The sequence below is a fragment of the Pseudophryne corroboree genome, chromosome 4 (assembly GCF_028390025.1).
Source record: "Pseudophryne corroboree isolate aPseCor3 chromosome 4, aPseCor3.hap2, whole genome shotgun sequence".
NCBI lineage: Eukaryota > Metazoa > Chordata > Amphibia > Anura > Myobatrachidae > Pseudophryne > Pseudophryne corroboree.
In genome coordinates, this window is record NC_086447.1 from 93,449,816 (window position 1) to 93,476,181 (window position 26,366).

A 26,366-nucleotide genomic window follows, 5' to 3' on the forward strand; every position below is an offset into this window, starting at 1 on the left:
GCCGTCCTGCTGGCTTTCCCGAGGAGGAAGAACCGCCCAGAAGACGGAAGAAGGCGGGAGATAAGCCGTCCAAAAGGAGGTCTGATGGTAAGAATACATTCACATGAACTGTACTTCCCTTTAAAATTTTTGTATGTGCTAATGTGATTTTTTTTTTTTTTTTTTCCAGACAGGCCTGCCCAGAGGACATCACCTGCGCACAGGACATCGCCAGCGCACGGACCGTCACCTGTGCAGCAGGCATCGGCAGCAGCGCGCGGACCATCAACTGCGCCGCAAGCATCGCGAGCACACAGATCGTCACCTGTGCGCCACAGTTCGTCATCGCGCAGTTTGTCACCTGTGCACCAGACGACGTCAGCGCACAGACTATCACCTGTGCGCCAGACACCGTCGGCGACCACACCACAAGATGGGCGCCAAACTACAGCTCCTGCGCGCAGGCCATCACCAGATCGTCGTCTCTCCAGGAGCTCTGGGACTGTGACTGAAGAGCCTCAAGACACAACCCTTGTGGACCCATCACCCGATCTGTTTGAGTCTACAGGGTTAACAGACAAAACTTTTCTTGGGTTTGAGGACAGCCGTGCAGACGTATCCAGCCAGACCCTTGAAAAGTCTTCCGAAACGAGGACAAGTGGAGCTCCTGGAGCAGCGGCATCACAGGATGGAGAAGGTTTGTATTTATTTTGTGTGGGAGGGTGGAGGGGGGGGGGGGGGGGTCAGCAGTTGTGTAAAGTTTATTAACTTTCCCCAAAAAATTATTTTGCAAACAGTGGTGCCACGAACCAGCAGCGGACTAGCTTCGGGGATTGGTTTCTACTTCAGGCCGGATCTCCTCCTACAGGAGTCGTCAGAGGATGACGAGGTGGAAGTGCAGGAGGCTCCAGTTGCTACATCCCTGTGTGAGTAATTTGAATTGTGAGCCTTTTAAAAAATGTATGATGAATGTGTATAATATTGTCTAATTTTCTTTTCAGCTGCCCAAATCCAAGTGGTGGCAGACATCCAGGAAGGGCAGAATCCCTCAACTGTTCAGAGGGTTCTCACCCTGGCATCAGAGATTGGGACACGCCAGGATACATACACAAATGTCGTGGGAAGCAGACTGGACAACATTGAGAGGACAATGGAGAAAATGGCAAACAGTCTGCTTGAACTGCAAAAGACTCTTTCCGACAGCACGGCCACAATACTACAGGTCAGAATGCAAGATCATAGGGAGAATATGGACGTACTTAACATTCTGGCCGAATCCATGACCCGGCTCGTGGACAACACTTCATGTCTGGCAGAAAGCAATAAAAACATGTCGGAGAGTCATCGACACTCCTCATCCAGCCAACAGGTCATCGCAACCACACTGCAGATGATCCATGATAAGCTCCCAGGATCAGCTCACCAATACGCTGGTGATCCACCATATCCGCCGTCGCAAGCCACAAGGACGCCTCGTACCCTTCCTCAAGTCCCATCCCAGTACAGACAGTCACAGATGTACCAGGGATATACAGGGATGTACCCCACCCCCCAGATGCCTCCACCACCGGCCACACAATCTTCAGCCGCATGGGCACAGAGGCCCAGACAACATACTACCCAGCCTTCCAGGACATCGACGCCCTATCAGGGGGAAGAAGAGGATCCGGACAGACTTCCACCATAAACCCGGTCGTATTGTTTTATTTACTTTTAAATGTTTTTCATGTACCCCTTTCTTCCCCTCCCATTAGTTTGTTTTTTTTCTTACTATTGTTTTCTGTGTTGGGCTTCCCCACCCGTGACCGGGTACTACCAAGGAGCTTTGTGTAGGCATACATGCGCGGGCATGTATGCGGGCGCGTGTGGTAACGGATGAAAGCTCCTTGTGGCTACATGTATGATGGGCCAAAGAGCTATTCTGATACCACTTTTTTCTTCCAAAAATCCTTTTTGTAATGGTGTACAGTAGGCTTTAATTGTGTGAATTTACTATTCACTAGTCTGTGTTTTTGTCTTATTCATAGGATTGGTGGGGAAAAATGAAGTGGACGGCATAAGTTCGTGTTGTGCGTACCAAGGTGAGTAGAACCATGTTTCATTCAAGAAACTTTGAACCGCATGCCTTTGTAGAACCACACAGTCCAGTAATGGGTCATGCTGGGCTGTGTTGTTCCACAAATGTGAGCGTGTCAAAGTGCTGACCACTGACGCCACTCTTTCACTTTGAACCGCATGCCTTTGTAGAACCACACAGTCCAGCAATGGTTCATGCTGGGCTGTGTTGTTCCACAAATGTGAGCGTGTCAAAGTGCTGATCACTGACGCCACTCTTTCACTTTGAACCGCATGCCTTTGTAGAACCACACAGTCCAGCAATGGGTCATGCTGGGCTGTGTTGTTCCACAAATGTTAGCGTGTCAAAGTGCTGACCACTGACGCCACTCTTTCACTTTGAACCGCATGCCTTTGTAGAACCACACAGTCCAGCAATGGGTCATGCTGGGCTGTGTTGTTCCACAAATGTTAGCGTGTCAAAGTGCTGACCACTGACGCCACTCTTTCACTTTGAACCGCATGCCTTTGTAGAACCACACAGTCCAGCAATGGTTCATGCTGGGCTGTGTTGTTCCACAAATGTGAGCGTGTCAAAGTGCTGATCACTGACGCCACTCTTTCACTTTCAACCGCATGCCTTTGTAGAACCACACAGTCCAGCAATGGGTCATGCTGGGCTGTGTTGTTCCACAAATGTTAGCGTGTCAAAGTGCTGACCACTGACGCCACTCTTTCACTTTGAACCGCATGCCTTTGTAGAACCACACAGTCCAGCAATGGGTCATGCTGGGCTGTGTTGTTCCACAAATGTTAGCGTGTCAAAGTGCTGACCACTGACGCCACTCTTTCACTTTGAACCGCATGCCTTTGTAGAACCACACAGTCCAGCAATGGGTCATGCTGGGCTGTGTTGTTCCACAAATGTTAGCGTGTCAAAGTGCTGACCACTGACGCCACTCTTTCACTTTGAACCGCATGCCTTTGTAGAACCACACAGTCCAGCAATGGGTCATGCTGGGCTGTGTTGTTCCACAAATTTTTATTGAAAATAAATGAACATGAATTTAGTGTGTCTTTACTTTAATATACTTTTTTTTCTTTTCCCCACAGATATCTATATACACAAGAAAAGAATGTAAAGAAGAACAAACTACTTTTTTGTTTTAATTAACTTTCAAACTTTATTAAAAAATATTTTTCTTCAATAAACTTTTAAAAATAGAAGTTTCCTGTGGTTTTTATTAAAATTTGTAATGCATTTGAATTGTACGTAAGTAGATTGCCCAGGGAACATCAAGGGAACTGTCTCTTCACATCCACACCACTTAGGAAGGATACACCGGAAGACCTGTGGAAGAGAACAGTATGAGCTTCCAGATATGGGTAATAGTGTCACCCTGGGACTGGAAAGAAGAGGTACATACAGTCCACACAACACAAGCGGGGAACAGTGGGTCCAAATGCAAACCTCCGCCACTCGCGTCACTACACATCCAAACATTCCCTGACAAGCATTAGGTGTATCAGGAGGGAATGTTTGGAAGTGCAATCTTGCAAATGCCGGAGGGCTGCACTTTGGACATGCCGGGGTGATTTTGGACAAGGGAGTCTTGGGCAATACATCTCACCTGAGGGGGGTTGTCTGCTACATGGCGGAGGGTCAGGTCCACATCACCAGTAGGGTCACCCATGGAACATCAGGTGAAATGTCGTGTCTCCTCACATCCACGCCACTTGGGAAGATACATCGCAGGACCTGTGGAAGAGAACAGTTTGAGCTTCCAGATATGGGTGATAGTGTCACCCTGGGACTGGAAAAAGAGGTACATACAACAGTCCACACAACACAAGCGGGTTGCAGCGGCCCAAATGCAACCCTCCTGCACTTGCATCACTACACATCCAAACATTCCCTAGCATTGCTGTTTCAGGGAATGTTTGGATGTGCAGTCTTGCAAATGCTGGAGGGCTGCACTTTGGACATGCCGGGGTGATTTTGGACAAGGGAGTCTTGGGCAATACATCTCACCTGAGGGGGGTTGTCTGCTACATGGCGGAGGGTCAGGTCCACATCACCAGTAGGGTCACCCATGGAACATCAGGTGAAATGTCGTGTCTCCTCACATCCACGCCACTTGGGAAGATACATCGCAGGACCTGTGGAAGAGAACAGTTTGAGCTTCCAGATATGGGCGATAGTGTCACCCTGGGACTGGAAAAAGAGGTACATACAACAGTCCACACAACACAAGCGGGTTGCAGCGGCCCAAATGCAACCCTCCTGCACTTGCATCACTACACATCCAAACATTCCCTAGCATTGCTGTTTCAGGGAATGTTTGGATGTGCAGTCTTGCAAATGCTGGAGGGCTGCACTTTGGACATGCCGGGGTGATTTTGGACAAGGGAGTCTTGGGCAATACATCTCACCTGAGGGGGGTTGTCTGCTACATGGCGGAGGGTCAGGTCCACATCACCAGTAGGGTCACCCATGGAACATCAGGTGAAATGTCGTGTCTCCTCACATCCACGCCACTTGGGAAGATGCATCGCAGGACCTGTGGAAGAGAACAGTTTGAGCTTCCAGATATGGGTGATAGTGTCACCCTGGGACTGGAAAAAGAGGTACATACAACAGTCCACACAACACAAGCGGTTTGCAGCGGCTCAAATGCAACCCTCCTGCACTTGCATCACTACACATCCAAACATTCCCTAGCATTGCTGTTTCAGGGAATGCTTGGATGTGCAGTCTTGCAAATGCTGGAGGGCTGCACTTTGGACATGCCGGGGTGATTTTGGACAAGGGAGTCTTGGGCAATACATCTCACCTGAGGGGGGTTGTCTGCTACATGGCGGAGGGTCAGGTCCACATCACCAGTAGGGTCACCCATGGAACATCAGGTGAAATGTCGTGTCTCCTCACATCCACGCCACTTGGGAAGATACATCGCAGGACCTGTGGAAGAGAACAGTTTGAGCTTCCAGATATGGGTGATAGTGTCACCCTGGGACTGGAAAAAGAGGTACATACAACAGTCCACACAACACAAGCGGGTTGCAGCGGCCCAAATGCAACCCTCCTGCACTTGCATCACTACACATCCAAACATTCCCTAGCATTGCTGTTTCAGGGAATGTTTGGATGTGCAGTCTTGCAAATGCCGGAGGGCTGCACTTTGGACATGTCGGGGTGATTTTGGACAAGGGAGTTTTGGGCAATACATCTCACCTGAGGGGGGGTTGTCTGCTACATGGCGGAGGGTCAGGTCCACATCACCAGTAGGGTCACCCATGGTAGAGTTGGATAAAAGGATCAAATATTTGCGGTAACCCAACAACAGGATAAAACGGGGTAACGAACTGTACAAACATGGCCTGGGGATATACATCAACAGGATGTAAAACTCTGAAATACATAAATGAAGAGGTTCTTTTAAAAATATTCCAATGTCAGTTTACACGATAATACAAATGTTGTCAGTATACTCACAGGCAACTGCAAAATAATTTTGGATCAATGTCCGCCGGGAATCCTCTCCTTCGTCCATACCCACCGGTAGAGCAGAAGACCGGTTCCCGCGTCGGAAAGCACTGCGACGAAGAGTCACCGGCAAACGGTTTGCGACACATATGTTGTGTAAAATACAACATGCATTTACCATGCCGCAAACCTTCGACGGTGAGTACAAAAGAGCACCGCCGGAAGTGTCTAAACATCGAAACCGGCTTTTAAGTACACCGAAGGCACGTTCAATTATTTGCCTCGATGCAATGTGTGTCTCTTGGTAACGTTTTTCTGCTCTACCAACAGGATTAGACAATGGGGTCAACAGCCACGGTTTGTTTGGATAACCCGCATCGCCTATAGAAAATATAAAAAAAATGTTAGGTACTTGTAAAAAATAATAAAAAATAATAATAATAATAAAATAAAAAAATGAAAATACATACCTAACAGCCAGCCACCAGGCATGTTTCCTGTTTCGAACTTGTCAAACAGCGATGACTGGCTTAGGATGAAGGAGTCGTGAGATGATCCAGGAAATCCCACAAAAATGTTCAAAAATCTCATGTTTACATCACAGACCGCCTGAACGTTCAGGGAATGGAACTGTTTTCGGTTCCGAAAACATTCCTCTGAATTCCGTGGCGGTCTGATCTGCACGTGGGTACAGTCAATCGCGCCCAGCACATTGGGAAATTTGTATTTTTTGAAAAAGCCTAATTTGATCTCACGACATTCGCTGTCCGTCTCTGGAAATGTGATGTACTGGATCGTCAATTTGCGGAAAGCCCTAATGACCTGGGTTATACAGCGCGACAGTGTCGACTGTGAAAAACCGCATGTTTGAGACAGTGTAGGCTGGAATGTGCCTGACGCCAAAAAATGTAACGTCCCCAGCAGTTTCTGAAAACCGCTGATTGCACGATTTGTCCGTGCCCGAGGTTCCAAGTCGGCCTCCAACAGAGCGTACAGCGAATATATGTCGCGAGTCGATAAGCGATAATTTTGTATCACCTCGAACTCGCTGAGATCCTCCAGTTCACGCCTAGTGCGATACTGGCGTGGACGTGGAAATGAAACCCGCAATACTGGCTCACCCAATGCAGACATTTGCTGACCTGGATCCTGATGTTCATCAGCACTTTCTTCCGCCATCATGCTTGCAGCCAGCATGAACATCACAATCTGGTCAGAAAAAGGCTCCATTATTGTAGTCAGTACAAAAATAGGAATGTGTTTTAAAACGCAGGAATTTTCCTAAAAAAACGATTCCACAGAGCTGACTGTAAAATGGCTCCTTCTCCCTGTAGTCTCAAACCTGGGAGTGAGGAGATAGGAGGGGCTTTGCAGAAGTGTATCCTGGGAAAAACTGTGGAATCATGGGTAAATTTCCCTCAGGAGATTGAAGAAAAAAATATTCCTTTAAAAAATCAATTAAATAATACTTGTGAAGCAAAAAAAGACAAACCAAGCAGATAATCCTTTCAAATATAAATAGATATGCTACTAGCAATCCTCAAATATCCAAAAAAAACATGTACTAAAAATTTTTTTTTAGATCTCGCCAGTCAACTGAGGCGGACTGAAATAGGCGAATTTGCGGTCGAAAAGCACTGCAGGCGAATTTCCAAACTTGAATTGAATATGCTTTGGGCGAATTGCAGCATCTGTACCATTGCAGAAAAGTCGAATGCGAAAAAAGTCGAATTGCCAAAAGTCGAATTTTGAATGTCCGTTTTTTTTGCGATAAAGTACTGGACTGCATAGGCGAATTGTTTTTTTGAGGCGAAAAAGTTCCGGAATTCGACTTTTTCTGGAATTCGACCGCAATTGCATATACCCCTATATTTAACAAACAAAAAAATAGTGTTACCCTGCATTTTCAGATATATGATTTTTAGCAGTTGCTATATTTATACCATTTTCCTTTGAGGAATGGGAGTATTTTACTTTCTTTTATGAATGTTCAAATAAATTAAGTGTCACATTTTATACATTGTTATTTTATTATTTGACCAACAGCCGGCACCAGTATAACCTTTTTATATATCTCCTGTGGAGCCCGTCTATACCCCCCATGGTCCTTACGGAGTCCCCAGCACCCTCTAGGACGTAAGAGAAAATGCAGATCAGCTGATCAGTTGTCATTCTGTGGCAACATGTTCCGATCTTTGATCAGTAGCTCCTGGTTATGCAGGAAGTACATGAATGAATGCATCAGGGGATGACAAAGTATGATCCTTCTAACGGGAGTCACTGGGCATATCAGGAACTCAACTAGAATGCGATAAGAAAACAATTTTGAGATGCAGGATGATATAATTAAATCAGCTCCCGAGGCTTGGATTTAGCATCTACCTGCTTTGTAATACATTCTCTACGGCTTTTACACTATTAAGGTGTCACATGTGATGTGATGTGTACTGGCCAGGTCGCATCACATGCGACATGCTGCCTGCAGTGCCCTCCGTTGTGTGGGTGAGGAGATCTGTTCTGCACTCTCCTCTTCTCTGACTCCCCGCAGTAATCCGGCATCACTTGCAGAATCGTTACCCAGAAAACCATGCGGTCGGCATTCTGGAGCGCAAGCTCTGGTGTGTGTGTGTGTGTGTGGGGCATGTATGCCTATGGGGGTGGGTGGGGGACACCCAGAGGGATCAATCACAAGTAGGGGAATATAAATTAAAATTGCAATTGTCTATTGCAATGGGAGGGAGGGGGGGGGGGGTATTATTTTATAATAGGGGCCTATGGACATGGGGGGAGGGATGAAAAAAAATCCCCTAGAAATATTTCTTTTTCATTAAAATATTTGAATATATTAAATACACTTTTTAAACTTTAATAAGTAATTTAAAAAAAATACTGGGCGGCTTTGTGGGGAAATAAATCATCAGTTAAGTGGTTAATGCAAGAAAGCACATTTAGGGGTCATTCCAATTAACTGCGAAGGGTGTGAGTTGCCATTGCAGCAGCATTAAAATGTCGGCAACGGAACCGCATCCCGCTCTGAGCCAAAATGTGCACAATTTTGCAGTTGTGTGCGAGTTAAGACTGCCATAAAGTGCAACTGTTGTCACACTGACTCACACCTGCGATGTACTCGTGGGTAACTGGATTGACCCCTTACAAGGACAATTCTTTCAATGTATTAAAAATATTAGGACTGCAGATGTGACACATTTAAATATTTAATGAATGATGTCAAAGCTTTTTTTTTTTTTTTTAAGGAGAAAAAAAGGAAATACTAAAAATGAATTAATTGGGGATCACAGAGGGATAATAGCCAGGAATCTGAAGGGACATTTATTTTTCTTGCACACTGTAACCTGGGCAGGGTAAGTTCAAGAGAGTGGGGGTTGCAGCTCTGTGCGAGCCCCCATCTCTTGCTGGAACATGTCCTCAGTGGGTGTGGTATGGAAGGTAGATAGTAACTACAGTAGGTTGACAGTGTTTAGGTCGACCACTATTGGTCGACAGTAACTAGGTCGACAGGGTCTTTAGGTAGACAGGTCAAAAGGTCGACATGAGTTTTTTATTTTTTTGGGTGTCGTTTTCTTTGTAGATTGACCGGGAACCCTAATTAGTGCACCGTGTCCCCTCGCATGGCGAGCGAGGGCAAGGTGCCTCGCTTCGCTCGACACAGATTACCGTTCCAATCATAGTCCACGCGGATCGTAAAGTATGAAAAGGTTCAAAAAGAGAAAAAAATGGTGAAAAACTCATGTCGACCTTTTGACCTGTCGACCTAGAACATGTCGACCAATAGTGGTCAACCTAGTTACTGTCGACCTAGAGACCGGATCCCTCCTCAGTAAACTCTGTGCCAGAGACTACTGCACATAAGCCAATCTCCAAGAAAATGTGTGCTCCATTTTCACCTTGGCCCAACAAGTACTAAACAACATCTAGGGTTAACTTAATGACTATCATGAAACTTACATTACAAAAGACTACACAAAACACTGTTTAAGGGTTTCATCCAATTAGGGGTGATGTGCCACGTTGGAATGGGTGTAATATAATAGATCTACAATGACTAGGAACAGTAGACAGTCAATAGGTCAACAACATATAGTTGACAGGTACAAAATGTCAACAGTGGTGGAGTTTTTTAGGCCACATCATGTATATTCCATGTTATGTGACCACCATTAGTCCAAATGTGTACCCTAGCGGACTCGCCTTGCTTCCAATGCTTCGGGTAAGAAGGCCCGTTGGAATGGGCAAGGTATAATAGTTCTACGAAGTCTAGGCAGACAGTCCATAGGTACAAAACGGTGGACAGTAAAGTCGATATATTAAGCAATCTTGGTACTTTCCACCAATCTGCATGACCATTGTACATTGAAACTATTATTATAGTTTATTTCTATGGTGCCACAAGGGTTCCACAGCGCCTAACAGAGAACATAAACACATGAGCAGAACAAGAAAACAACAACTTACAGTACAAAAACAATGTAGGATAAGTACAAGGTATATAAACAATGTTGCATCAAGGAACAGGCATCAGGGTGGAGTAGAGAAGGAAAAGCACATGAGAGGAGAGGGACCTGCTCGTGAGAGCTTACATTCTGAAGGGGAGGGGCAGACAGACAGGTGTGACACAGATGGTGTAGACAGTGAGCATGTATCAGAGGGTTAGGATGAGAGAAGGCTGGGTTTGATGAAGAAGTGGGTCCTGAGAGCACATTTAAAGTTTTGTAGGGAAGTGGAGAGTCTGATAGGGAAAGGTAGTGAATTCCATATGTAGGGAGCACAAAAGCTAAAATCTTGGAGGCAGGAATGAGAGGAAGTAATCATTTAGCAGGGGAGGGGGCATGTATTTCTGGAGCGTTGTTCATTGTATCGTCCCATCTGATGTGCTGCACGCTAGAACACAGGTGTAGTCATTACCTGTGCCTTATTCTATCCCCTGTACCCACCTGTGCTGCATCCTATCCCCTGCACCTCCCTGCCAGCCACCTCTTCCTATCCCCTGCATCTCTCTGCTAGCCACCTGTGCCTCATTCTATCCCACACACGTCCCTGCCAGCCACATGTGCTGCAACCCATCCCCTGCACCTCCCTGCCAGCCATCTGTGCCTCCCCCTATCCCCTGCACCTCCCTGCCAGCCACCTGTGCCTCATCCTATCCCCTGCACCTCCCTGCCAGCCACCTGTGCCTCATCCTATCCCCTGCCAGCCACCTGTGCCTCATCCTATTCCCTGCCAGCCACCTGTGCCTCATCCTATCCCCTGCACCACCCGGTGCCTTACCCTATCCCCTTTCAGCCACCTGTGCCTCACCCTATCCCCTGCACCTCCCTGTCAGCCACCTGTACCTCATCCTATCCCCTGCATCTCCCTGCCAGCCACCTGTGAAGCATCCTATCCCCTGCACCTCCCTGCCAGCCACCTGTGAAGCATCCTATCCCCTGAACCTCCCTGCCAGCCACTTGTAACTCTTCCTATCCTCTGCACCTCCCTGCCAGCCATCTGTGCCTCATTCTATCTCCTGCCAGCCACCTGTGCCGCATCCTATCCCCTGTACCTTCTTGCCAGCCACCTGTGCCCCATCATATTCCCTGCCAGCCACCTGTGCCTCATTCTATCACCTGCCAGCCGCCTGTGCTGCATCCTATCTTATTACCTGCACGTCTCTGCCAGCCATCTGTGCCCCATCCTATTCCCTGCCAGCCACCTGTGCCTCATTCTATCACCTGCCAGCCGCCTGTGCTGCATCCTATCTTATTACCTGCACGTCTCTGCCAGCCATCTGTGCCTCACCCTATCCCCTACACCTCCCTGCCAGCCAACTGTGCCTCATCCTATCCCCTGCCAACCACCTGTGCCTCATCCTATCACCTGCCAGACACCTGTGCTGCATCCTATCCTATTCCCTTCACATCTCTGCCAGCCACCTGTGTCTCATCCTATCCCTGCCAGCCACCTGTGCCTCATCCTATCCTCTGCCAGCCACCTGTGCCTCATCCTATCCCCTGCACCTCCCTGCCAGCCACCCGTGCCTCACCCTATCCCCTGCACCTCCCTGCCAGCCACCTGTGCCTCATCCTATCCCCTGCTGCCAGCCACCTGTGCCGCATCCTATCTTATCCCCTGCCAGCCACCTGTGCCTGATCTTATCCTATTCCATACCTCCCAACATGACCCTCTCCAGGAGGGACACAATGCTCTGCTTCTGGACTTCCCTCTTAATTTAAGATAGCCATCACCTGTGTTGAACAGGTTAGTAAATAAGAAAGGTGTTTCACCACAGGAGAGGGCAATCATAAATTAAAAGGGAAGTCCAGGAGCAGAGCATTGTGTCCCTTCTGGAGAGGGTCATGTTGGGAGGTATGCCTATTCCCTGCCAGCCACCTGTGCCTCATCCTACCCCCTGCACCTCCCTGCCAGCCACCTGTGCTCCATAGCCATTTTCCCATTCTACCGGCCGAGCAGAACCACCTCGCTCGCTGATCTTTGAACCTGCAGATCTACGCCGTCGCACCTGTTTGCGCCCGCCCGCTCGCTCTCACCACGCAACGCCCGCACCTTGTCATTGGGCCTGGGCTGGTGACGCCAGCGACGGGCGGCTGCGCGCTGGGAGCTGGTTTGTCCTGTGGGGCTTGCTGTAGCAGCAGCAGGCAGACTGGGTGCACGGAGATCCTCAGCCTGGCAGCTGCAGGAAGACGGAGGAGAGAGACCAAAGGTGCCCAGGAGGTGAGGTGGTGGGGGGTGACATGTATGTGTGTGTGTTATTGTCATTTATTAGGTACGTGACGTGTGTGTGTATATGTGTCTCTCTGTATATGTATGTATATGTTTTATTATCTTTTATTGTGTGTATGTGACATGTATGTGTTATTTTCATACCTGTATATGTATCTAACATGTATATGATATTATTATCGTTTATAGTGTATGTATGTGACATGTATGTATATGTAATTGTCGTTTATAGTATGTGACATGTATGATATGTGCATACCTGTATATATTACTTTCCTCTATTGTGTATGTGACATGTATGTTATCCTTTATTATTTACATGTATGTGTGCAGTGCCCTCCTCCTATGTATGTAATCACAGCAGCCGTTCACCTGTCTTTTATACATGTATCACTGCAGCCTCAGACAGGGCCCAAGCACCTGGTGTTCACTTATGCGCATGCGTCTGAAACTCCTCATGTGTACCGATGGTCCGTGCTGGCAGATGCAGATCCATGCAGTTCTGGGCTGTGATCGGGTTGGCATGAGTTGGCGCCTTGACGGGCATGTAGGTGGGTATGCCGGTGTCAAGGACTGCACTGGAATACTCAGTACCTCTGACACCAGCAGCCAAATACCATTAGACATTCTGAGGTCGATTCAAATGTCCCCTCCCCCCAACTGCCACTAGATGGCGCAATTCAATTGTTGCTCCATGCGGGCGTTGGGGGGACACATTTAATCTTGCAGCCTCCTGAGGTGCAAGCTGAAATGGGTGATAAATCAGGAATTTGGGCATCCTAAGCAGTTGGGTAGACGCTTTGTGTGGCTAAACCTGGTACTAATGGGTGTACACACGTGGCATGCGCACCCAAAGGTGGACGAAGACGACGACACAATTGAATTGCTCCATTACGTTGGGATGCCCACAAAACAACAGAATTCCCTGTTCTGAGCAACCATAGGGGGTTGGGTATGGGATCCTGGTGCTTGCCATGCCAATGATCTGAAGAGCGACCGTGGCATGCTGATGGTCAGTATCCCGATACCCGGTGGGTGAGTTTGTATACTAACCCTCACCCCTGCTTCCCTACCTGCAGCCTAACCCTAACTCCCCCCAGTAGCCTAACCCACCCCCTAGTGACTAAACCTAACCCCCTATTTACGTTCGTGATGACTACAGTCGGGATTCCGTACCGTGTCTATATTCCGACGCCGGTCTTCTCACCAGTGGCGGGATTCTGGTGCGAGGGTGCCCCTTTGTGCTCACCATAGTGCATTAGAGAAGCAGCTGGTGGGTGTCTCAATAGACTGCATTACCAGCATTTCTCAGTAGCTGCTACTGCTTAGCGCCCACCTCTATATCAGGTGATCAGGCTAGGGGACACTTATAGAACCGTCCTATAGCAAATTGTTCTGTGTCTATTACAATGTGTAACAATTGCAGCAATATACCCCTCCCTATAGGGTGTCAGCCTGACATATTAATATTACACAGGCTGTCTTATAGAAATACAGGGAGATCCGATCAGGATCCCGGCAGTCCGAATGCCGACACCGGCATCCCGAATAGGTTCACCATCCCGGCTCTGGAATGCAGACGGCCGTGATGCCGAACGAGAGGACACTGGCCCGCAGAAGAGGTAAGCTGTGGGGGGGGGGTTAGGTTTAGGCTGAGGGGTTAGGTGGTGGTGGTGGGGGTTAGTTTCAGGCTGCGGGCAGGGAGGTGGAAGTGGGTTAGATTTAGGCTGTGGGGAGGAGAGGTTAGGGGTAGGCACCTCCGCCGAGGGTTAGGCTGACGGGACGGGGAGACGGGGGGGGGGGGGGGGGGGCGGAAGGCTTAGGTGTAGGCTTTTGGGTAGGGTGGATTAAGTTTAGGGGGCCAGGGGGGGAAGGTAAATATACTTACCTTTCCCTGTCAGGATTACAACCATCGGGATGCCGGTATTCTGACCTCTGGCATCCCGGCCACCGGCAAATAGAACCAAACCCAGACATCAGGGATCTATTTATCATTCTGTGGAGACAGAAAACACTTTCTCTAGTTGCTGAATGTGGCGATAGAAAATCTTCCGTGGCAGTAGTTCATTGGCTCGTGGCCTCCGGTTCCTGGAGAAAAACACCGCTGCATGGAAAGTCGCAGTGTACATCCTTAGGACACACCCGGCAGCCACTTTCCTGCTCGTGTGCACCTCCCTCTGCGCTTGCTGTGTAACTTCATGATTTCTCGTGCGCTGAAGGTTCTAGACCAGGGTGGACAAACGCCCTGCTCCTGTGCCGGCTGTCTCTGGCAGGATCTTGTGATGAATTCGGAAAGCCCTGTCCCAGGAGAACATAGCCGTATTCCCCAGAGATTAGAGTTGTCACACCTTCATAAGCAAACACTGCAGTCTGTGCTGGGTTATGATATGTAATGGAAGGTATTGTTGTATTATGGTGCTGTGTAAAGCGCTATACTGTATGGCAGGCATGTCCAAACTGTGGCCCTCCAGGTGTTGTGAAACTACATATCCCAGCATTCCCTGACACAGTTTTGCTGTCAGAGAATGCTAAAGCTGTGTCAGGGTATGCTGGGATGTGTAGTTTCTCAACAGCTGGAGGGCCGCAGTTTGGACATGCCTGCTGTATGTGGAACACAACGAGGAATTGCATTATGTCTATTCATCCTCTAGGAGTAGTAAGGTGCCTAACAATATACTTCTGGCAGATAACTTTATTCTTAATTATTCTACATGTCTGTGATTGTGCATTTCCCTATAGAGTGTCAGCTTGTGACCCGAGCCCACTTATCAATGCTGTTAATGCCCAGTCTCGCCTTATTCCCGTGCTCATTACCAATTGTATAGCTCTACAATGTATTCTGGATCTATAGAACATAAATGATAATATTCTCTTGGTTTCAAATGTTCAATTTTCTAAAAAATATGAAACCCTGGGAGAGGTGTGTTCAGCCTTATAGAGCTGAGTAGTTGCCCGTAGTCTGCTTCTATCTATCTATCTATCTATCTATCTATCTATCTATCTATCTATCTATCTATCTATCTATAATTTTTTAGTGCCAGGTTAGGAAACCTGTAACACTCCAGCTCCTGTTGAACTACACATCCCAGCATGCTTTGCCACAGTTTTAGCATGCCCTAACAGCGCAACTATAGCAGGGCATGCTTGGATATATAGTTCCATATCAGCTGGAATGCCACAGTTTGCCTACCACTGTTATAGAATGTGCTTGATAAATGATAGCTAGAAGCTAGGGGCAACTTGTCCACTTTTAGGGGTGAGCAATACTTGTGGAACGTTAGGGCTGAGCGATACGCATGAGACGTTAGGGCTGAGCGATACGTGTGGGACGTTCGGGCTGAGCGATACGCATGAGACGTTAGGGCTAAGCGATACGCATGAGACGTTAGGGCTGAGCGATACGCATGAGACGTTAGAGCTGAGCGGTACGCATGGAACGTTAGAGCTGAGCGGTACGCATGAGACGTTAGAGCTGAGCGGTACGCATGGAACGTTAGGGCTGAGCGGTACGCATGGAACGTTAGGGCTGAGCGATATGCATGAGACGTTAGAGCTGAGCGGTACGCATGGAACGTTAGAGCTGAGCGGTACGCATGAGACGTTAGAGCTGAGCGGTACGCATGGAACGTTAGGGCTGAGCGGTACGCATGGAACGTTAGGGCTGAGCGATATGCATGACACGTTCGGGCTGAGCGATCCGCGTGGGACGTTCGGGCCGAGCGATACGTGTGGGACGTTTGGGCTGAGCGATACGCATGAGACGTTACAGCTGAGCGGTACGCATGAGACGTTAGGGCTGAGCGATACGCATGAGACGTTAGGGCTGAGCGATACGCATGAGACGTTAAGGCTGAGCGATACGCATGAGACGTTAGGGCTGAGCGATACGCATGAGACGTTAGGGCTGAGCGATACGCATGAGACGTTAGGGCTGAGCGATACGCATGAGACGTTAGGGCTGAGCGGTACGCATGGAACGTTAGGGCTGAGCGATACGCATGGAATGTTAGGGCTGAGCGATACGCATGGAACGTTAGGGCTGAGCGGTATGCATGGAACGTTAGAGCTGAGCGGTACGCATGAGACGTTAGGGCCGAGCGGTACGCGTGGGACGTTAGAGCTGAGCGATACGCGTGGAACGTTAGGGCTGAGCGATACGCATGGAATGTTAGGGCTGAGCGATACGCATGGAACGTTAGGGCTGAGCGGTACGCATGGGACGTTAGAGCTGAGCGGTACGCATGGAACGTTAGGGCTGAGCGGTACGCATGGAACGTTAGGGCTGAGCGGTACACATGGAACGTTAGGGCTGAGCGGTACACATGGAACGTTAGGGCTGAGCGGTACACATGGAACGTTAGGGCTGAGCGATACGCATGGAACGTTAGGGCTGAGCGATACGCATGAGACGTTAGAGCTGAGTGGTACGCATGAGACGTTAGGGCTGAGCGGTACGCATGGAACGTTAGGGCTGAGCGATACGCATGAGACGTTAGAGCTGAGCGGTACGCATGGAACGTTAGAGCTGAGCGGTACGCATGGAACGTTAGAGCTGAGCGGTACGCATGGAACGTTAGGGCTGAGCGGTACGCATGGAACGTTAGGGCTGAGCGGTACGCATGGGACGTTAGGGCTGAGCGTACGCATGAAACGTTAGTAGTACATGTATTGGAGGTAGGTAAACAAGGCTTTGCTGAGTGCACTGATGTTCCCAGCTCTGCTCCTGTCCCGGATTAGCAGGTGTGTGACTGCCTTGGTATGTTGCAGAGCAGGCGTGTCTGTGACATAAATAGAGGCTCCCAGACACCATACCAGTCATGCATGTTTTAAAGAATAAGTAGATATGACAAATAATATATTGCCCACACCTACATAATGTACAAGGAACCACCGTGTTTACTAACCAAATGCAATAACCAGAGATGTGTTCTGTATGGATGCTGCGTGGACTGGGAGTTGGGAGGGTGGGCGTAACTGAGAATTGAAATATAGGCCAATTAAATTGGCATGCAAGGTGTAAGAAGGTTGCCGCGAACAGAGTCTCTAGCTATGCACTTGTTATCTGTGGTGATGCAAAGTAAGGGAAGACCACTGGCACAGTATAATGGTGGTGTGGCCATAAGCCGTCCTGGTCACTGTAATGTATTTTCTTCTATATGGCTAGCTCGGAGATAGTATGTTGGGCGCCGGGCACTGCTGAGGTTAAACAATAACTACTATTGATTTTTAAAACATCAGATCCTTCTGCAGCCCCATAGCGGAGGATAGAGAGAGTATAATGTATTACACACAAGTAGACCACCGGCAGAGGTGAGAGCCGTGTGTAAGTCGGGTAGACCCAACTTTATTGCTTTGCACCTTATTTATCATTCTCCCTATTCATTTTGCAACAAAGTAATATTGGAACGTAGTTGGAGTTTCGGTTGCAGCTTTGACCAGGCCTGCCCATTATGGACCCCGCCACAGTCAGTCACATAAGGTAACATTAGTGGCAGTATTTTGCCTATGCCTGAAATACTGTCCCAGGACTCTTGCTGTGGAGACGTGGACAGCGCCGCATTGTTCTGAATCTGTTTTATCCATTATGCAGGTTGTAACAAGAATGAACAAAGCCATGTGGTAATTAGGACACGCATGAATCATTGTGACTGTTCTTAGATGCCAGAGAAGGGGCGTTATTTGTAGTTATTGAAAATAAGTCATAAATTTGTGGCAGTTGCAAATGTTATTTCTCTGACGTCCTAGTGGATGCTGGGTACTCCGTAAGGACCATGGGGTATAGACGGGCTCCGCAGGAGACTGGGCACTCTTAAAAGAAAGATTAGGTACTATATCTGGTGTGCACTGGCTCCTCCCTCTATGCCCCTCCTCCAGACCTCAGTTAGTATCTGTGCCCGGCCAGAGCTGGATGCACCCTAGGGGCTCTCCTGAGCTTCCTAGAAAAGAAAGTATTTGTTAGGTTTTTTATTTTCAGTGAGATCTGCTGGCAACAGACTCACTGCTACGTGGGACTGAGGGGAGAGAAGCGAACCTACCTGCTTGCAGCTAGCTTGGGCTTCTAAGGCTACTGGACACCATTAGCTCCAGAGGGATCGAACACAGGCCCAGTCCTCGATCGTCCGGTCCCGGAGCCACGCCGCCGTCCCCCTTGCAGAGCCAGAAGAACAAAGAGAAGTTGAAAATCGGCGGCTGAAGACTCCGGTCTTCATTAAGGTAGCGCACAGCACTGCAGCTGTGCGCCATTGCTCCCTTAGCACACCACACACTCCAGTCACTGATGGGTGCAGGGTGCAGGGCGCTGGGGGGGGGGGGGGGGGGGGCGGCGCCCTGGGCAGCAATTAGATTACCTTACTTGGCGAAAAGCACATAATACAGTCTGATAAACTGTATATGTGCATTAACCCCCGCCATTAAAGTACATAAAAGGACAGAAGCCCGCTGCTGAGGGGGCCGGGCCTTCTTCCTCAGCACACCGGTGCCATTTTCTCTTCACAGCTCAGCTGGAAGGAAGCTCCCCAGGCTCTCCCCTGCAGTATCCTGGTACACAAAGGGTAAAAAAAGAGAGGGGGGGCACATAAATTTAGGCGCAAAACTGTGTATATAAGCTGCTATAGGGGAAAAATCACTCAGTATAGTGTACATCCCGGTATTATATAGCGCTGTGGTGTGTGCTGGCATACTCTCTCTCTGTCTCTCCAAAGGGCCTGGTGGGGGAACTGTCTTCAAATAGAGCATCCCCTGTGTGTGTGTGATGTGTCGGTACGCGTGTGTCGACATGTCTGAGGTAAAAGGCTCCTCTAAGGAGGTGATAGAGCGGATAAGTGTGTGGGAGGGTGTCTCCGTCAACAACGCCGACACCTGTTTGGATATGTGTAAGTGCTGAGGTAAAATTATTGCACAAAAGGTTAGGGAACAGAAAGGAAATCTACCCTGGTCTGTCCCTATGTCACAGAGTCCTTCAGAGTCTCTCTATGCTCACTATCCAAAATAACAAAGTATCGACACGGAGTTTAACTCCACTGTCGACTACGATAATGCAAAGTTACAGCCAAGAGGGCTAAAAGATATTCAATATATGATTATTGGAATAAAAGATAATTTGCATATCACTGATGACTCATCTGTCCCTGACACGAGAGTACACATGTTAAGGGGAAGAATGCTGAGGTAAATTTCCCTCCTCTCATGAGGAAAAAGAGCGGGAATCTCCAGACAAGAGACGACAGCTTCCCACAAGAGAATTCTCAGGCTGTATCCTTTCCCCACTAGGGCCAGGATGTGTTGAGAATCTTCCCCTTGGGTGTCCTCTTTGCACTAGCTATTCTCAGGGATCCTGCAGATAGTGTGCACATTCTAGTATACTACCCAGACCGGCGATTGTGTCGGCATGGGTTTATAGCGCTGTGGCAGCGTGGACAGGTACCTTATCAGCAGAGATTGAGACCCTAGTATGCATATAAATATTTTAATATGCTGTCTTAAGTGATAGATATATAATTATAAAGCATGCCCAAAGGGACATGAGTATACTGGGTCCTAGAGACAAAAGCTATGTCGATTTCTGCTCGACGTGTCCTGTAGAATATACATTGGACAGATGATGCCGACTTAAGAGGCATATGGAAGGCTGAGGATTGTGTGGAGAAAGGTTCTCGGGCCTGGTCTCCACAGCTATAGCTGGTAATTCTGATATTTTGCCTTATATTCCTGCACAGCCTAGGAAAGCACGACATTATTAAATGCAGCTTTTCGAATAAAGAAACAAGAAAGTCTGAGGTGCGTCCTTTCTTGTCAGAGCCGGGGGCACAGGAAAGAAGCTGTACAACACAGCTAGTCCCCAGGAACAGAAGTCCTCCCCGGCCTCTACAAAAATCCACCGCATGTCGCTGGGGCTCCATAGGCGGAGCTAGGCCCGGTGGGGACACGCCTTTGTAAGTTCAGCCACAAGTGGGTTCACTCCCTGTTAGATCCCTGGGCAATAGAAATTGTATCGCAGGGATACAGGCTGGACTGTGAGAAGATGCCCCCTCACCGAGGACCCGGCGGGCTTCCCCCCAAGAGAGGGAGCCAGTGGTAACTGCAATTCGTAAATTGTATCTTCAACAGGTGGTGGTCAAGGGTCCCCTCCTTTAAACAAGAGGGTGTTATTATTCGACCATGTTATAATCCCGAAACCAGACGGTTCGGTTAGACCCATATTGAATTAAAATCCCTGAACATATACCTGAAAAGGTTCAGGTTCAAGATGGAATCGCTAAGAGCGGTCATTGCAAGCCTGAAATAAATCGGGACATAAGGGATGCATACCTTCGTGTCCCCATTTATCCACCTCATCAGGCGTACCTCAGAATTGCGGTACGGGATTGTCATTACCAATTTCACCAAGGTAATGGCGGATATGATGGTGCTCCTGAGGAAGCAAGGTGTCACTATTATCACATACTTGGATGATCTCCTCATAAAAGCGAGATCAAGAGAGCAGTTGCTGGACAGCGTATCACCTTCTCTGGAAGTGAAATGGCAACACGACTGGATTCTATATATTCCGAAGTCGCAGTTGGTTCCTACAGCTCATCTGCCTCGCCTAGGCATGATCCTAGACACAGACCAGAAGAGGGTTTATCTCCCGATAGAGAGAGCTCAGGAGCTCATGACACTGGTCAGGAATCTATTGAAAACCAAAACAGGTGTCAGTGCATCACTGCACTCGAGTCCTGGGAAGGATGATGGCATCATACGAGGCCATCCCCTTCGGCTGGTTCCATGCAAGGACAATGGAACTTACTGGACAAGTGGTCCGGATCACATCTTCAGATGCATCGGTTAATCACCCTATCCCCCAGGGCCAGGGTGTCTCTCCTGTGGTGGCTGCGGAGTGCTCACCTTCTCGAGGGCCGCAGATTCGGCATTCAGGACTGGGTCCTGGTGACCACGGATGCAAGCCTCCGAGGGTGGGGGGCAGTTACACAGGGAAGAAAATTCCAAGGTTTGTGGTCAAGCCAACAGACTTGCCTTCACATCAATATCCTGGAACTAAGGGCCATATACAACGCCCTAAGTCAAGCGGAGTTCCAGCTTCGCGACCAACCGGTTCTGATCCAGTCAGACCGCAGGGGCTCATGTAAACCGCCAGGGCGGCACAAGGAGCAGGGTGGCGAGGGTAGAAGCCACCAGAATTCTTCGCTGGGCGGAGAATCAAGTAAGCGCACTGTCAGCAGTGTTCATTCCGGGAGTGGACACGACCTCCACCTGGGAAAGTGGTGACTTCATCAGGAAGTCTTCACGCAGTTTTGCAAATTGATTGATGGAAACTGCCTCAGGTGGACTACATGGCGTCCCACCTCAATAAAAAGATAAAAAAGGTTTTACGCTGGGTCAAGGGACTCTCAGGCGATAGCTGTGGTCGCACTAGTAACACCGTGGGTGTTCCAGTTGGTCTATATATTCCCTCCTCTTCCGCTCAGACCCAAGGGCTGAGAATTGTAATAAACGGAGGAGTGTGAACAATATTCTTTGCTCCGGATTGGCCAAGAAGGACTCGGTACCCGGAACTGCAAGAAATGCTCTCGGAGGACCCATGGCCTCTGCCTCTCAGTCAGGACATGTTGCAACAGGGACCCTGTCTGATCCAAGACTTACCGTGGCTGCGTTGGACGGCATGGCGGTTGAACGCCGGATCCTAGCGGAAAAGGGCATTCCGGATGCAGTAATTCCTACGCTGATAAAGGCTAGGAAAGACGTGATAGCAAGACTTTTTCACTGTATATGGCGAAAATAGGTTGCTTGGTGTGTGGCCGGGAAGGCCCTACAGAGGAATTCCAGGGGGGTCGATTCCTGCACTTCCTACAGTCAGGAGTGACTATGGGCCTAAAATTAGGATCCATAAAGGCCAAGATTTCGGCCCTATCCCTTTTTCTCTCAAAAAGAACTGGCTTCACTGCCTGAAGTTCGGACGTTGTTACAGGGGTGCTGCATGTTCAGCCCCTTTTGTGCCTCCAGTGGCACCTTGGGATCTTAACGTGTGTTGGATTCCTAAATTCCCACTGGTTTGAGCCACTTAAGACCGTGGAGCTAAAATATCTCACGTAGAAAGTGGTCATGCTTTTGGCCTTAGCTTGGACTAGGCGTGTGTCAGAATTGGCGGCTTTGTCATGTAAAAGCCCATATCTGATCTTCCATATGGAAAGGGCAGAATGGAGGACTCGTCCCCAATTTCTCCCTAAGGTGGTATCATCGTTTCATTTGAACCAACCTATTGTGGTGCCTGCAGCTACTAGGGACTTGGAGGATTCCAAGTTGCTGGCCGTAGTCCGGGCCCTGAAACTTTGTTTCCAAGACGGCTAGAGTCAGAAAAACTGACTCGCTATTTATCCTGCATGCACCCAACAAGCTGGGTGCTCCTGCTTCAAAGCAGACTATTGCTCGCTGGATCTGTAGCACGATTCAGCTTGCACATTCTGCGGCTGGACTGCCGCATCCTAAATCGGTAAAAGCCCATTCCACGAGGAAGGTGGGCTCTTCTTGGGCGGCTGCCCGAGGGGTCTCGGCTTTACAACTTTGCCGAGCTGCTACTTGGTCGGGTTCAAACACGTTTGCAAAATTCTACAAGTTTGATACCCTGGCTGAGGAGGACCTTGAGTTTGCTCATTCGGTGCTGCAGAGTCATCCGCACTCTCCCGCCCGTTTGGGAGCTTTGGTATAATCCCCATGGTCCTTACGGAGTACCCAGCATCCACTAGGACGTCAGAGAAAATAAGAATTTACTCACCGGTAATTCTATTTCTCGTAGTCCGTAGTGGATGCTGGGAGCCCGTCCCAAGTGCGGACTCTCTGCAATACATGTATATAGTTATTGCTTAACTAAAAGGTTATTGTATGAGCAATCTGTTGAGAGAGGCTCAGTTATTGTTCATATTGTTAACTGGGTATAGTTATCACGAGTTGTACGGTGTGATTGGTGTGGCTGGTATGAGTCTGGTATCCGGACTCCAGCGTGACAGCACAAAGGTCGACACACCTTAGGTCGACGCCAATTGGTCGACACACCTTAAGTCGACATGGACAAAAGGTCGACATGGACAAAAGGTCGACAGGAACAAGGTCGACATGAGTTTTTCACAATTTTTTTCCTTTTTTTTTTGAACCTTTTCATACTTAACGATCCACGTGGACTACGATTGGAACGGTAAAGTGTGCCGAGCGAAGCGGTAGCGGAGCGAAGGCACCATGCCTGAAGCATGGCGAGCGAAGCGGTGCACTAATTGGGGTTCCCGGTCACTCTACGAAGAAAACACCAAAAAAACATAAAAAACTCATGTCGACCTTTTTCCATGTCGACCTTTTTCCATGTCGACCTTGTTCCTGTCGACCTTTTGTCAATGTCGACCTTTTGTCCATGTCGACCTAAGGTGTGTCGACCAATTGGCGTCGACCTAAGGTGTGTCGACCTTTGTGCTGTCGACCCTCAGTCCCAGACCCATGAGTCTTACCCTGGATTCCAATCCTTTCTAGTAATGTCAGCTCTTCCGGGCACAGTTTCCCTAACTGAAGTCTGGAGGAGGGGCATAGAGGGAGGAGCCAGTGCACACCAGATATAGTACCTAATCTTTCTTTTAAGAGTGCCCAGTCTCCTGCGGAGCCCGTCTATACCCCATGGTCCTTACGGAGTACCCAGCATCCACTACGGACTACGAGAAATAGAATTACCGGTGAGTAAATTCTTATTTTTTTGTGGCTGTGGGGGGACCAATTAGTTACAAAAATCGTCCGTGTCTATATTATGTGGGATACAATTGGGTGAAATATACAGTTAAATTGCAATACACAGTGCTAACAATAGTTAGACTCTGGATCATCTTCCTGAGGAGTGGCGTGTATAGTACGATAGTTTTGGTTGCTGTGGCTTACATTGTACACATTGGGGCAGATGGATTAAGCCTGGAGAAGGGATAAAGAAGTGATAAGCATAAGGTGATAACGCACCAGCCAATCATTACGGATTTGAAAAATGACAGCAGCTGATTGGCTGTTATGATATCACCTTGCAGCTACCATTTCTTTATCCCTTCTCCAGGCTTAGTACATCTGCCCCATTGTGCCATGTTATTAATTAAGCAAATGGGAATATATATCACTTCTATGAATAAAGACCTCCTCTGCCTCCGCTAACAAATAGGAATAATAATTTTGGATGTTTTTTTTTTCTTTTTGCACAAAAATATATTTCTGATCCAGGACCCTGATAAATATTGAAGCCTGTGTGAAATAATCTCCATACGCAAAGTATCTTACTTTCAGATGGAAATTCCGAAGCAATCAGTGGGTTTTGTGTTTTGTCTGATTGTCTCCTGAGGCGGAGATAAGACATTGATTGTGGCTTTTATTCCGATAAATGTGTACTAGTGTTTCGGTAATGTGTGCGAGCCGGTCTGTCTTGGGGCTCTGTCAGACCTCCGGCTGTAGCTTTTTTGCTATTTGTCCCTGTTGCACTGTGACACACTTCTCTGGTGACCAGAACATTCTTGTTTCAGATTAGAATCAAACCTTTTCCTGCAAAATGACTCATTTACCATGATCAGTTATCCTTTTATTGAGGTGAAATGGTGAACTAGATAAAGACTTGGCTAATGCAAGTTAATGTATCCTTATTAAATATGCATGGGTTAGAAAGATTAATTGTGTGTGTGTATATATATATATATATATATATATATATATATATATATATATATATATATATATATATATATATATATATATATATATATATATATATATATATATATATATATATATTCTAATCCGCGCACACTGTGATATGTCCGGAGTTTATTTGGTTAACACATGTAGTGCCTGCTCATCCACTCCTGCCAGGAGCCACAAGTTTCTAGATAATGTAAAAAATAAGGAGAGCGCACCAATGAATAATAATAAAAAGTAAAAATTTACTCATGTAAATATCCACGTACATGTAAGTTAGGGTTAATGCCCTTAGCCACTCTCTCCGATAACTGCCGCCACGGAATAATCCTTCGGTCAGCGGGGTATTTTTCACGGAGATACCGTCTGCTCTGTATCAGGCGGAAGACAAACCTTGTCTGCAAATGTAAGCCACGCCCAACGCGTTTCGTCACTTGGGGACTTCGTCAGGAGCTGTGTATTAACCCTAACTTACATGTACGTGGATATTTACATGAGTAAATACATGAGTAAATTTTTACTTTTTATTATTATATATTGGTGCGCTCTCCTTATTTTCGACATTATATATATATATATATATATATATATATATATATATATATATATATATATATATATATATATATAAGATAATGTAATGGGCGGCACTCCAAAGGATTTTCAATAAATGCAACAGCTCACCAGGCCGATTAGCGTTTCAACGTTTCAGGTGTCTTTATTCACACCTTTCGTCAGGATACAAAATATATAAAACAGACATACCTTTTATAACACCAGACAAGTGAGACCAGCCTCGTGCCCTCCGCTTCCGGCCCCCGGCGCTGACGTCATCGACGTCATCCCCTACTGCTACGTAGAGGGTAAATTGAATGGTTGTCATACCAACAGTGAATAACGGAGCCGAGGATGCGCTGCGTCCAGCTCCTGTGTGCCGCTCTAACCCCGCCTCGTGGGCGGGGTTAGAGCGGCACACAGGAGCTGGACGCAGCGCATCCTCGGCTCCGTTATTCACTGTTGGTATGACAACCATTCAATTTACCCTCTACGTAGCAGTAGGGGATGACGTCGATGACGTCAGCGCCGGGGGCCGGAAGCGGAGGGCACGAGGCTGGTCTCACTTGTCTGGTGTTATAAAAGGTATGTCTGTTTTATATATTTTGTATCCTGACGAAAGGTGTGAATAAAGACACCTGAAACGTTGAAACGTTAATCGGCCTGGTGAGCTGTTGCATTTATTGAAAATCCTTTGGAGTGCCGCCCATTACATTATCTTGTCTGCTGGGCCTTGCAGTGCCACGGGAAGGCACCCAGGTATTTAGTTCATGCTGTAGGAGTGCCGGTCACAACTGTTTTTATATATATATATATATATATATATATATATATATATATATATATATATATA

General features: G+C 47.8%; 2 protein-coding genes and 1 long non-coding RNA gene across 11 annotated transcripts in view; 2 read left to right on the forward strand and 1 right to left on the reverse strand.

Moving 5' to 3' along the window:
- Window positions 1-801: 801 nt before the first annotated feature.
- LOC134908970 (uncharacterized) lies at window positions 802-3,261 on the forward strand. The gene is made up of 3 exons (XR_010175822.1): window positions 802-905; window positions 981-2,060; window positions 3,148-3,261. It is a non-coding gene; the product is annotated as an uncharacterized LOC134908970 (long non-coding RNA).
- On the reverse strand, window positions 3,255-10,639 carry LOC134908969 (putative nuclease HARBI1). 2 transcript variants are annotated; one of them, XM_063915268.1, is made up of 7 exons: window positions 5,992-10,639; window positions 5,531-5,902; window positions 5,270-5,446; window positions 4,869-4,996; window positions 4,468-4,595; window positions 3,666-4,194; window positions 3,255-3,385 (listed from the first exon to the last, which is right to left on the reverse strand). In XM_063915268.1, coding segments are annotated over exons 1-3 (1,134 nt in total). In that variant the 5' UTR covers window positions 6,752-10,639; the 3' UTR covers window positions 3,255-3,385; window positions 3,666-4,194; window positions 4,468-4,595; window positions 4,869-4,996; window positions 5,270-5,444. The 2 variants fall into 2 exon arrangements, with proteins under 2 accessions (XP_063771338.1, XP_063771337.1); XM_063915267.1 differs by having other exon boundaries at window positions 3,255-4,194.
- A 1,513-nt stretch (window positions 10,640-12,152) lies between these two features.
- Window positions 12,153-26,366, forward strand: part of ITSN2 (intersectin 2) — a 398,370-nt gene continuing 384,156 nt past the window's right edge. For 5 of the 8 annotated variants that reach the window (XM_063915270.1, XM_063915272.1, XM_063915275.1 and 2 more), the window contains exon 1: window positions 12,162-12,250. The gene's annotated coding sequence lies outside the window, so the exon portion shown is untranslated. Of the gene's footprint in view, window positions 12,251-26,366 lie in introns of all 8 variants that reach the window. The other 3 variants (XM_063915271.1, XM_063915274.1, XM_063915273.1) reach the window with 3 other exon arrangements.

What these genes read in the sequence shown, in the direction of transcription:
- LOC134908969 (XM_063915268.1), bottom strand. Translation starts at nt 6,751, where the DNA reads ATGGAGCCTTTTTCTGACCAGATTGTGATGTTCATGCTGGCTGCAAGC. An exon ending in GCCTGGTGGCTGGCTGTTAG is followed by an intron (nt 5,903 to 5,991) that starts GTATGTATTTTC and finishes TATTTTCTATAG; the next exon opens with GCGATGCGGGTTATCCAAAC.